We start from the raw sequence: 14,017 nt of genomic DNA, 5'->3' as shown, positions 1-14,017 counted from the left end.
GGGATCTGACAATTGGAGGGAACTCGCGAGCGTTAGTGTTGTGTTGTTAGCGCAAGTGTGGAAAAAACCCTCAAACATTTTAATGTCACGCGATCGACCAGTAGTGGCTAGGGATCGCGATCGACGTATTGGGCACTCCTGGTATAGGGGGTTGGCTCGGATGGTTATGCTCTTTTCGCCCCCGGGTGTCGGTCAGAACACAGGAGGGAAGACGTGGTTCAGTTTTGATTGCTTTACTGAATTATTGGCAAAAAAGTAACAGGCACTGTGGCTCAAAAGGGTATAGCACACGTTTGGTCGTAAGGATGTGAGAGCAGGTGTGTGTAGTGCACATGGGTGAGTGTTCGGGTGTGTGAATGTGATTCTTGTGTGTGTGATTCTTGTGTGAAGCGTGTGAAGGGTGTGTGTGGGTTGTGGGGTGTGTGAGTGTGGTTCTGCAACAGACAGAAATACAGCACGTAATTCAACGCTCAGCTTCTGTCGTCACACAACTCTAATAGACGGCACACATTACATAACTAACTGCACGTAATGGTTCCGTTATACTAAATAACCATAAATGAAATACTCTCTGCAACACACCACATTGAGACACCAAAATACATTTGCTGGCGACCGTTAGTCCCCTTGGCGCTGCATAACGGCTATTCGTACGATGTGAGGGAAACATAAAGGAGCGCGCCGAAGATATCCATCACACGGCTCACACACGAAACAAACCACGTTCAGACAAACGGCACAACAGTAGACAGTAGTTGCAATGAAATGTATATACTCACTTTGCTTCAAAGACACACGGTCACAGCAACACACTCAGTCGATACCAGCAACCTTTAACTTACCGCTGCGCACAAGCTCCAACAATCACGATAAACTGAGGTAACTCACGCGAGACTTAAGGCACGGTGACGTAACTGTCCAACATTTTAACATCAACATAGGAACCTTTCTAACAGCTTCTCCATTTTCCGTTATCTCTTCTCTTATTTTCTTCTCTTTTCTTTCTTACCGCTATTTTTTATTTTCTTCTTCGTGCTACCGCTATTTTTATTTTTCCTCTTCATGACAGGGGTTCGCATTGGCCTGGGGAGTTAAGTTCAGCATTCGCTTTAAAAAATATCTGGCGCCATCTAGCGTTGTGAATGGCTATAATGTCTAGTCCCCGAATGTAAGACGACCCCCACTTTTTCAGTCTTATTTCAATGCAAAAAACACTGTCTTATATTTGGGCCAATACGGTAATATAGTATTTACATGTTTGAAACTATTAATGTTTTAATGATAACATATGCACTTATGGTTTAATATACACTTATTGATACACAAAAATGTATGTATGTTAAAGATGAGAGGGTGACACTACTTCGTGGATTTTCACATATCGCGCGTGGTCTTGGAACCAATTATCCGCGATAAACGAGGGATTACTGTAACTGCTAATATTACATATTAGTAGTACAGTCAAACCTCGGTTTTCAACCACAATCCGTTCCAGAAGGCGGTTCGAGAAGTGAATCGTTCGAATTATGAATCTATTTTTCCCATTACAAATACCGTATTTGCCGGTGTATATGTCGACTCGGTGTATAAGTCGACCCCCTAAAATTTGACGGAAATTTACGATTTTATGACATATCCTTTGTATAAGTCGAGCTCAATTGTTGCATTATATTAAACTTCAAAATTCAATCAGAAATATGCGAAATTCAGTGACGAAATGTGTTCAAATTCGCAAGTTTGTAGCGAGCGATCTATACGCCATTTTAAATATTATTTACTTCATGACCCTGTGATATTACGCGCCGAGAGAGACTAACAACAATGAACACTCTTACAAACTGGTTTATTTTTAGTTAAGAAACAACAAATTATAATTATAAAGTGATTGCCGGTACATAGAGTTCAAAATTCGTCTTCATCGTCGCTATTTCCGAAAAGCTCGTTCCATTCGTTTTCGTTTAGTTTGTCGTCATAAAGGGCATCTTCTTGGTCTTCTTTATCCTCAGTTTCCTCCTCCTCTTCCCAGATAAGGTCGTCTTCTGTCCCATCGAGAGCGTTTGGCGAATATTTTCTAAGTGCCAACGGCTCTTGCGCCATAAAGAGTCCGCCTCGGCTGGTTCCCCATGTCGGCCAGAACAAGTGAAAATTCGGCCTCTTCCCCTGGAAGTCTGGCCAAGTTTGGCGAATATTTTCTAAGTGCCAACGACTCAACCGCCGTAAAGTGTCCGCCTCGGCTGGTTCCCCATGTCGGCCACCACAAGTGAAAATTCGGCCTCTTCCCCTGGAAGTCTGGCCAAGTTTGGCAAATATTTTCAAAGTGCGAACGACTCAACCGCCGTAAAGTGTCCGCCTCGGCTGGTTCCCCGTGTCGGCCACCACAAGTGAAAATTCGGCCTCTTCCCCTGGAAGTCCGGCCAAGTTTGGCGAATATTTTCTAAGTGCCAACGACTCAACCGCCGTAAAGTGTCCGCCTCGGCTGGTTCCCCATGTCGGCCACCACAAGTGAAAATTCGGCCTCTTCCCCTGGAAGTCTGGCCAAGTTTGGCAAATATTTTCAAAGTGCTAACGACTCAACCGCCGTAAAGTCTCCGCCTCGGCTGGTTCCTCCGGTCGGCCAGAACAAGTGAAAATTCGGCCTCTTCCCCTGGAAGTCTGGCCAAGTTTGGCGAATATTTTCTAAGAGCCAACGACATTTATTTAGACATGGCGATTGAATGTTTACGTCCCGGTAGTTATTGTCGTTGCTTGACGCGCGATGACTCGCACATTCGCTCAATACCCAGTACTTCCCCCGAGCAGTCATCGTCGCTGCCTGGCTTTCGATGTCCGTTATTGAGGTGAGAATATTTGTAATTGTTGCTGAGGATGCGTGTTAATGCGACGAACGCTTTATAATGATTCAGTTTCTCGCTGTTTGATGAGCCTGACGGACGCACACCCACGCACAATGAGATGCATGAGAAACGGCCTTGGTTACCATCACATTTGAAGCGATGAATACGAAGTTAAATTTTATGACTCCGTGTATAAGTCGAGGTCTATTTTTTTCGGTCGATTTTGTATCGAAAAAGGTCGACTCATACACCGGCAAATACGATAATGGAAAAAAATGTAATCCATTCGAAGACAAAAAAAACCCCGCCTTTTTTAAGCATTTTTTCATTTGCGCATTTTTGTCCGATCGCGCAACTACAGAGCACTGCCGAACGCGCAACCGTAGAGCGCCGACGACAGCGCAACTGCACCATGCTGGTCGCATTATTGCGACAGAGCCGTCGCTGAAATTTAGAACATATTTATAAAGCCCTGATGTACTTTCCGACTTCAGTGCAGGGAGCTTAATTTGGTTCGATCGCGCAACCGCAGCGCGCCGGGCGCTCACTGTCGCATTGATGTTAATACAATCCTCAAAGTAACAAAAATACAATAACAACGAACAGAGTCAGTCAGCATCCGGGCCGCGTGGTCGGGTTTTTTCAGGTCCTCTCGGCTCATCTCGCGAGATTCGACCTCCGAATTTTTGTTCAACAACCGAAGCAAATAAATCTCGTATTTTTTGTTCGAATTCCGATTTGTTCGAGAACCGGGATGTTCGAAAACCGAGGTTTGACTGTATATGTAAGTTTGGAACTTGCCCATCACTGATTACGGGACAAGGAGGTGGATGGATGGATGGATGGATGGATGGATGGATGGATGGATGGATGGATGGATGGATGGATGGATGGATGGATGGATGGATGGATGGATGGTGGGGTGTTGGGTTTGGTTGTGTTTCGGACGGACGGACGGATTTTAAAGGTGCTCGTTCTCGGGAGTTTTGAATTACTAGAATTACTATTGTTATTTTTGTAAAATGGTGGTATAACAGAACATTCATTGCTTCGAATTAAAGGTACTGTAAATTACAATGATGTGGATATGACTATAAAGCAAATTGATGGACATATGAACCATGCAAATGTTAAAGAGTCATAAAAGAATAAAACGGTCACATGAAAAGCGGTACAACACTGTGAATGCCTAGTGTGTCTTCATGATCTTAGCCACGATGCAAAGAAGTTCATTGCATCCCAATTGTAATCTTAAAGCTTCTTGTGTTGGGGCTGTCCTAAACCGGCGGCCACAGGCACCCTACCTTACAAAGATCACCGATGCAGATCACCATTCAGCATCTAGCTAAATAGTGCCGATTGTGAAAATTCTGTGTACCAGTTTACTGAGTGGTTTGCCAAGTCATACAGCACAACAACAGCTTATTAACAGATGGGACTCCAATGCACAATGTGAATCCCAGAAAAAGCATCTAAGGTTGTGTATTCAGAATCTTAATCTTTTTCCCCTTTTTCCCCTTTCAGTATCTTTTTCCAGATGCCGCTGTGGATAAGACAGAAAATAAAACTCCACAAACAAATAGCTTTGGAAAGCATGCAAAAGATCAAAATACTGATGTAAGTAAATATTATTCGCTTATTTATTCTTCCAAAATAACAATTTAAACGTGATTTATTAATGTATTTTGAATATTTAATAAAAATGAAACACTTATTGTACAAGATGGTATTGGAGACAATATAACCTTTTGAATGACTAAAACCACTTAAAAAGCCAACGAAGTTAAGATTAGTGGTAAGAAGGATAAAAATAATTTGGTATACTGTTTGATTATGAATATTAATAAAAAGCATCATTAACAACAGATTCCCCTCCTTCCCCCAGGATCTTTTTATTCAGTTGAAGTCAGCACCAGTTCAAAGTCTGACCCATCGGCTGGGACTATGCATGTGTCTAGTCAACTTGTACCATGGTGGGCTGCGGGCTGTGGCCTACCTCTGGGAGGAGTTTGTACTTGAGTTGCGATACCGCTGGGAAAACAGTTACCAAATGTGTGGGTGTGTATAAACCACTAGGTCATAATTATTCTCAAATAATCTTGTTGACACCCCATGCTAAACTTCAATTTTATTTTTATTCCAAAAGTTAATAATTGTGTTTCCCCAACTATATGGTGCTTCACCTACTATGAGCCACTACATCCCTAATATTCTTATGGAACGCTTTGACTTGTTTATTACATTTATCACATCAAATTTGCAATATATTGCAATAGTGTTTTTTATTTTTTCTATAGTATACAAACTGTAGGTAATCACATATGTGTGTGTGTATCAGGGATGAGAATTTTCCGCGGAGCAGCAGATTTCCATGTTTTTTTCCGTCGAAAGTATCATTTTCGTGAATCGTGTAAATCCGTTGAGAAAATGTTGTTTATATATGGAGGGGGGGTGTAGGGAAGCGGCCGGCCAGCTGGCCGGGCAACGTTAGCCTCGGCGACTCGCGAGCATTCACAGTGATGTGATAACATCCGCCTTATCGCCTTATTTTCTGCAGCATTTTGGCGCTACTTTCGTCACATCATTTCCTCCTGTTAACTTAACTTTCGCGGAGAACTAAGTGTTTTTACACCGCCACAATGTGAATTTGCGATTGGGTTTTCATCAGTTGTAGACGAGTTATTTAGCTCGATAGATCTAGGGCCTACTATATATATATATATATATATATATATATATATATATATATATATATATATATATATATATATATATCATTGGGCCCCCAGACCCCCGGCTACTTGTCAATGTTTTTTCACATTTGCCATTCTCATCCCTGATATATGTATGTATGTATGTATGTATGTATGTATGTATGTATGTATGTATGTATGTAGTATATACATACATGACTGTCTCAGAAAATTTTAATATTGTGATAAAGTTCTTTATTTTCTGTAATGCAATTAAAAAGCAAAATTGTCATACATTCTGGATTGATTACAAATCAACTGAAATATTGCAAATCTTTTATTATTTTAATATTGCTGATTATGGCATACAGCTTAAGAAAACTCAAATATCCTATCTCAAAATATTAGAATATTTCCTCAGACCAAGTAAAAAAAAAAACATTCATAACAGCAAAACAAAATCAAACATTTGAAAATGTCCATTAATGCACTCAGTAATTGGTTGGGAATACTTTTGCACGGATTACTGCATCAATGCTGCATGGCATGTAGGCAATCAGCCTGTGGCATTGCTGAGGTGTTATGGATGCCCAGGATGCTTCAATAGCGGCCTTTAGCTCATTTGCATTGTTGGGTCTGGTGTCTTTCAGCTTCTTCTTCACAATACCCCAGAAATTCTCTATGGGGTTCAGGTCAGGGGAATTGGCAGGCCAATCGAGGACTGTAATGCCATGGTCAGTACAACATTTTACTGGTGGTTTTGGCACTGTGGGCAGGTGCCAGATCATGCTGGAAAATCATCATTCCCATAGAGCTTTTCAGCAGACGGAAGCGTGTAGTGCTCTAAAATCTGCATTTACTCTGGACTTGATGAAACACAGTAGACCAACACCAACGGCTGACATGGCTCCACAAGCCATCACTGACTGTGGGAACTTCGCACTGGATTTCAAGCAACTTGGATTTTGCTCCTCTCCAGCCTTTCTCCAGACTCTCGCGCCTTGACTTCCAAATGAAATACAAAACTTGCTTTTGTCTGAAAAGAGGACTTTGGACCACTCTGCAACTGTCCAGTGCTTCTTTTCCATAGCCAGAGTCAGACGCGTCTTCCGTTGTCTTGAGTTCAGAAGTGGCTTGACCATGGGAATATGGCTATTGTAGCCCATTTCCTGGACACGTCTGTGAACAGTGGCTCTTGATACTTGGACTCCAGCTTCAGTCCATTGTCTTTGAAGCTTCCCCAAATTCCGGAAGCGACTCTTCTTCACAATGCTGTTAAGGCTGCGGTCATCTCTCTTGGTTGCGTGTGCGTTTCCTGCCACATTTCCCCCTTCCAACAGACTTTTTGTGGATGTGCTTTGAAACTGCACTCTGTGAACAGCTTGCTCTTTGAGAAATTTCTTTTTGTGTCTTACCCTCCCGATGGAGCATGTCAATGATGGTCCTTTGGACAGCAGTCAGATCAGCAGTCTTCCCCATACTTGTGATTTAGTTTACTGAACCAAGCTGAGTTTTTTTAAAGGCTCAGGAAACCCTTGCAGGTGTTTCGAGTTAGACAATTCAAGTGATGACCGTATTTTTCGGATTATAAGTCGCGTTTTTTTTTTCATAGTTTGGGTGGGGGGCGACTTATACTGAGGAGCGATTTATATGTGATTTTTTTCACAAATTTTCAAAATTAAAAATAAAAACAAAAAACTGAGACCGCGACTAATGAACCGCGATGTAGCAAGGGATTACTGTAGTTTGAACTGCAAGTGACGTCAGCGGTGCGGCAGATGTTTACATAAAGGACAAAGGATTTGATCACGGGATGACGAAGATGATGAAGGGCCCCACGTACTACCGGCATCATTAGCGGCTTTGTTTGTAAATGACATAGAGGACAAAGAGTTTGAAGGATTTAATGATTTGGAGTGACACAGAAGGTTTGAAAAACTATTATGGCTTTTACGCACGCCCGGTCCTACACTATGGAGCTCTCTTCCACCTCCGTGGTTGGGAGTGCCACCTCCGGGGATTAAAGTCCACGCCGCCACATGCCTGGAAGTCCATGCCGGTGCTTGGGGCCGTGTGGCGGTGAACTATTTGTTATAGTTATTTGATATATTTTATTTCGTGTAGCAACTTGTATATGTTTTTATCGTTACAGTTCAGTAGTTGTTGGCTCGTTGAACTCTTGTTTTGTTAAATAAACAGCCGTTTACCAAACCCACGTCTTTCCTGGTACTAGTATTGTGATATACTAGATCTGTGGAATAACGACGAGGCTGAAATCAGCGGTTGTTGACAAAGGACGACAAATTTGATCGATGGATTTAATGATTTGGAGTGGCACAGATGGGTTGATATTGTTGTTTATATGATAGTTATTTAATATATTTTATTTTGTGTAGCGACTTGTATATGTTTTTATCATTACAGTTCATTAGTTGTTGGCTCGTTGAACTCTTGTTTCGTTAAATAAAGAGCCGTTTACCAAACCTACGTCTTTCCTGGTACTTTGTTAACGCTACAACGCTAGTTATATACTAATCTGTGGAATAACAACGAGGCTGACGTCAGCGGCGCACGTGCGGCGTTGTTGACAAAGGACGAGGAATTTGATCGATGGATTTAGTGATTTGGAGTGACACAGATGGTTTGATAATATTATTGTTTGTATGATAGTTATTTGATATATACGTTATATATCGTTATATGGGTCTGTGGAATATTTAGAATATTTAGACGTCAGTGGCGCGGCGCATACGCGGCATTGTTTCCATAAAGGACGATCGATGGATTTAATGAATTGGAGTGGCACAGATAGTTTGATAAACGTGTCATTTATATAATAGTTATTTGAATAACTCTGAATGTTACGTCAGGCCCGTTTGTGTTTATGTCACGTTAGCATGCCTATCATTTAGCCTGTTGTTGCTCGTTCATGTCTGTTCTTGGTGTTGGATTTTGTCGTATAAATTTCCCCCAAAATGCGACTTAAACTGCAGAGCAACTTATGTATGTTTTTTTTCACTTGGTTGTGCATTTTATTGCTAATGCGACATATATTCCGGAGCGACTTTTAGTCTGAAAAATACGGTAGTTGAATAGCCTACTAGTATACTTTTTCATGATATTCTAATATTTTGAGACAGGATATTTGAGTTTTCTTAAGCTGTATGCCATAATAGCAATTTTAAAATAACAAAAGGCTTGCAATATTTCAGTTGATATGCAATGAATCCAGAATGTATGACATTTTTGTTTTTTGTAATTGCAATACAGGAAATAAAGAACGTTATCGCAATATTCTAATTTGTTGAGACAGTCCTGTATATACGTGTGTGTCTGTGAGTATGTATATATGTATATATATATGATCTAAAAAATCTGCAACTCAAGTACCGTATTTATTCAAATTATCGCCCATATTCTAATAATTGCCCAGTGTGTGTTAGCAATGACATAAATAAAAAACATTGATACCTCTAATTATCGCCCATGCTGCTAAAAATTCCCCCCAAAACGTACGTTTTCCTCCGCGACCGCATGCCAACGTCATTGCGCAGGTTTAAATATGACTGATTTGACAGCATGTCGAATGTCCCTTTTAAATTGTTTTTCTCCTTAAACTATGATACAATTATGATACAATTACACTCGTCACTCCACTGCAATATGCTCACACCATTACGTTATCGGGGCGTGCGCTTGAACAAGACGATCGCGATAACATGACGTGCACAACATGTGATGTGCGACGGTAACGTGTCGCATCGATGGAGGGTCAATTGAAGCACCCCGCTGTTAGAGGTAGATCAAAACAGCCGCTGTTCTAGTGTTAAGAACACCAGTGAGATGCAGGTATTGCATACTACATAAGGAAAATATACATATTATCGCCCATTTCAGTGCCCCTTGGCGATCGGACAAAAAGTGTTCTCTATTAATTCCCCCCCCTGTTGGACATAAACCTTCTCTAATTATCGCCCTGGGCGATAATTAGAATAAATACGGTATATAAATATTTGCGACCTGAAGACACACACATGCGTATATTTACACACAGTGTATTCAGTGCCAATTGTATCAACAAATGTTGTCTTTTGCTACGTCAATATCTGCAGATTGCAAGAAGCACCTGATCTTCGCTGTTGTCTTCTACATCAAAAGTTGCAGGTTAGTCCTGCCACGGCTGCCTAAACATTCCACAGACATAGACTTACATAGTCAAATCAAAGAGACAAAATCAAATCAAATGGAAAAAAACAAAAACCCGCAAGCACTCACAAGTGTGCTTCTTGACGCTTGTAAAGATATTCCAAAATCAGGTGACATATCTAATTTACGGACCGGGTAAATTATCCACATACGTATGTTACCAGAGAGTCCTAGGTTTCATAGAATGTTGATGGATCCATTATTGGTGCATCTTATTCTTTCCAATTTGAGATTGTACAAAATTGTTGGTACCCCTCAGTTATCCATCCCTCCCTCCCTCCCTCCCTCCCTCCCTCCCTCCCTCCCTCCCTCCCTCCCTCCCTCCCTCCCTCCCTCCCTCCCTCCCTCCCTCCCTCCCTCCCTTCCTCCCTCCCTCCCTCCCTCCCTTCCTTCCTTCCTTCCTTCCTTCCTTCCTTCCTTCCTTCCTTCCTTCCTTCCTTCCTTCCTTCCTTCCTTCCTTCCTTCCTTCCTTCCTTCCTTCCTTCCCTTCCTTCCTTCCCTTCCTTCCTTCTTAATAACTTAACATATATGCAACTACTTCAACAGATGTCTTTTCTATAACACTTAACAAAGAAAAACAGTCCCAGTCAACAACAATCTATGGATAAGAGCTACAGGGATTACTTGAAGTTCTCTTGAACTAAACAGAGAACTTTGTTGGTGCAAGAGAGTTCTGCTCATAACTAATGAGGGCCTCTCGCAGGGATGGCCAACAAAACAAGAAAGGAAGGGAGGTGTTAGATGAGAGCCACATGTATGACTGGGAGTTAAAGGAATTCTTTGGAGCTAGACCAGACATGGGCAAACTACGGCCCGCGGGCCACATCCGGCCCACGGGGCCGTTTAATCCGGCCCGACAAACCTGAATAAATTGTATTATTAAAAATTGTTTGGGTCATTTTTTTTGCAATTACCATGTTTCCTCAAAAGATGGGGAACCGTCCGCTCGCGCATTTACTCAGAAAGCTCGGTGCACACTCACAAGTGCGTGTACGTGCTAAGTAGTACCTAGTAGTAGTAGTAGGACCCGGCGCACTCCGCGCTCTATTACCAACAGTGCCAAATTTCGATTGTGGGCTGTGATGTCAGCATTCTCGTAATTTGCGCACTGAGCTTTCAGATAAGGTTTTACGCTAACGCCACCCACAAACCTTCCCCTGGAATCCTTCCATTAAAATGAGTGGCCCGAGGAAAAGAAAGGTGGACACTGAGTGCCGAGTGTTTAAAAAAAGAGTGGACCATTTGGCTCGACCTACGTGTGTGAGCAGACGCTCAGCCACATGAACGTCAACAAAGCCCGTCACAGATCTAGGTTAGTGGACGGATACCTCGGCTCTATCCTAAGAATTACCACAACAAATTTTACTCCAGACCATGATGCCCTAGCAAAAAATGGGACCAACAAGACTATTGATTTCTTTAATACTTTATGTAGATGTATTCTTTCACTGATTCTTCAAGATGATGTATTCTGTCAGAATGTTTGCCGTTTGATGTGATTTCGCCTCATTAGATAAACATATTTCATAAATCTGACCTGGAGGTGCTGAAGTGATGAAAACTATTATTCATAATAACAGTGTCGTATTTAATGAGAATCACTGATAGTATTTTTTGGGTGAAATCTTTTTTTAATGCTGTTAATAAATGCATTTGTTTTCAAAAAGCTTTTTTTGAATATCCATGCTTTACTACCTATTAAAAGTAACAACCTTTTGTGCAATGACCTTTACAAGTCATTTTTGTTCATATGTCAACTTCGAATACGTCTTTTTGTGGTGCAGTTCAGGTCTCGAACATCCATCCATCCATCCATCCATTTTCTGTACCGCTTAGTCCCCACGGGGGTCGCGGGTGTGCTGGAGCCTATCCCAGTCGTCATCGGGCAGTAGGCAGGGTTAAACAAAAACAAACAAAAAACTGATTTTTTTCCTTTTCGTTTGAAATTTTGTGCATAGATGTTGAATTGCTGCATCAAGAGGAAGCAAGCGAGGGATTCCATTCACAAGAGCCCTGAGAGAAGCAATGAAACTGCCTTCCAAAATATCCACCAAGTGACAGAAGTTACACCAGCCAATTCATCCAGCCAAATAACTGCTGTTTCACCCGAGAAATTCTTGGATTCTTGGAGTGACAGTGAAGAAGAGTTTTTTGAATGCTTGAGTGATCAGTGGGACACCGAGTCGCCATGCATTAGAAGGGAAAAAGATGGCAGTAAAACTAGAGCGGAGGGGAGGATGCATCCCTGTAACAACATGACCCTTCTAAACTCTTCAGATCTTCTCTTTATTCCTGTGACACAGGTAATTCTTCCGGTGTATAAGTCGCATTTTTGGGGGGAATTTATTTGATAAAATCCAACACTAAGAACAGACATGTCATCTTGAAAGGCAATTAAAAATAAAAATGGAACAGGCTGAACGGTACGGTATGCTAACCTTACATAAACACATAAACAAGGAACTGAGAATGTGCCAGACGTAACATATTAAGAATTATTCAAATAACTATAGCATAAATAACATGCTAACAAGTTTATCGAACCAACCGTGTCACTCCAATTCATTAAGTCGATACGAAATCTTCATCCTCAGTGTCACTTAGTATAAACAACTCCGCTAACTCCGGAGGTAGAAGATGCAGCGTTTCCGCTTCCACGTGCTTTATTTCAGACTCATTGTCAGTTGCAGTTATTCCACAGGCCTACTATTCCCTCGTCAAAGTCTGCGTTATTGTCAATTTCTTCACGTCAAGACACACAGAGATCGAAATTGCGTTTCCTACTATCCCACGGTGACAAGACATTTTACATATTATAAAAAAATATATATATATATTTATATATAATATTATATTGGTCCACGGACAAACAAAACATTCAAGTAAACAATAAAACAAGTAAAAACAAGAAGGCACATACAATGAATAAATAAGAGCAATGAATAAATAATAAATAAATAAATAAGAGCAACATGGTTGAAATGGAGCAATTGTGCATACAGCAGACAGTCGGAATATAGCGCAAAAGTACAGGAGGAGTAGTGCAAGGCAGCCAACGTGGCCTAAAATGCGGGTTCGTGTGAAAATAATATGTGTAATGATATACCGTATTTTCTGGACTATAAGTCACTCCGGAGTATCAGTCGCACCAGCCATAAAATGCATAATAAAGAAGAAAAATAAATATATAAGTTGCACCGGAGTACACCTCGCATTTTTGGGGGACAATTATTTGATAAAATCCAACACCAAGAACAGAATCTTGAAATGCAATTTAAAATTAAAATAGGCAACAACAGGCTGAAGGTACGGTATGGTAATGTTGCATAAACACAAACAAGGAACTGAGAACATGCCTGACGTAACATATTAAGAGAGATTCAAATAACTATAGCATAAATAACATGCTAACAAGTTTATAGAACCATCTGCTTCACTCCAAATCATTAAATCCAACGAAATCTTCACCCTCGTGTTACTTCTAAACATATCTGCTAACCCCAGAAGTAGAAGATGCAGCGCTTCCTCATCTACGTGGCTGATGCCAGACTCATTGTCAGTTGCGGTTCCAATTATTCCACAGGTCTAGAGCGCCCTCATGCGGTTCAGTGTGAAAATAACATGTGAAATGATATGTATGTGTTAATAATTTCACACATAAGTTGCTCCTGAGTATAAATTACACTCCCGGCCAAACTATGAAAAAACCTGCGACTAATAGTCCGGAAAGTAGGGTACTTGTTAGTTACTTTGTCATCATGTTTTTGTTTTACATCACTAGTTTAAACACTATACTGTTATGTGAATTACAGAGCTGATGTGCAAATGTGTGTTTAAAATGTAGCAGACAATAAGGGACCAAAATTGCTTGCATTCTCTTAATATTATGTAATCACTTGGTGAGTGTTTGTCAGTGCTGTCTCTTTTCTTTCAATATTTGATTTATTTATCAATGTATGAAGCCTGGCAAAACTTGTTAATTGTAAAAAGTACAATTACATTGATTGTGTTTATATTTTAACAGGAACCTGCTCCCATGACTGAGGATTTATTAGAGGAGCAGTCAGAAATACTTGCAAAACTGGGAACATCAGCCGAAGGTGCCCAACTCCGTGCTCGGATGCAAAGTGCTTGTCTTCTGTCTGACATGGAGTCTTTTAAGGTTAGACACACACAAGTAGACAGTGATTCCAAGATACCAAGGGATGGCTGGATGAATGAGTTGGGCGGGTGGATGGATGGAGGGAGGGAGGGAGACATACAAGGAAGGGAGAAGGGGAGGGA

General features: G+C 41.1%; 1 protein-coding gene across 12 annotated transcripts in view; it reads left to right on the top strand.

Moving 5' to 3' along the window:
* rab3gap1 (RAB3 GTPase activating protein subunit 1) overlaps positions 1 to 14,017 on the top strand; it is a 160,491-nt gene that overhangs the window by 94,228 nt on the left and 52,246 nt on the right. For all 12 annotated transcript variants that reach the window (XR_015859912.1, XM_088383342.1, XM_088383340.1 and 9 more), the window contains 5 exons: positions 4,359 to 4,451; positions 4,720 to 4,892; positions 9,640 to 9,691; positions 11,692 to 12,036; positions 13,758 to 13,895. Coding sequence is in view for 11 of the 12 variants with exons in the window: in XM_088383342.1 (XP_088239468.1) it covers positions 4,359 to 4,451; positions 4,720 to 4,892; positions 9,640 to 9,691; positions 11,692 to 12,036; positions 13,758 to 13,895 (801 nt within the window). In the remaining variant the exon portion in view is untranslated. The remainder of the gene's footprint in view (positions 1 to 4,358; positions 4,452 to 4,719; positions 4,893 to 9,639; positions 9,692 to 11,691; positions 12,037 to 13,757; positions 13,896 to 14,017) is intronic.

This window comes from Syngnathus floridae, chromosome 8 (genome assembly GCF_059516105.1).
Source record: "Syngnathus floridae isolate MCC-2025c chromosome 8, RoL_Sflo_1.0, whole genome shotgun sequence".
Lineage (NCBI taxonomy): Eukaryota > Metazoa > Chordata > Actinopteri > Syngnathiformes > Syngnathidae > Syngnathus > Syngnathus floridae.
This window is presented reverse-complemented; position numbering and strand designations above follow the sequence as displayed.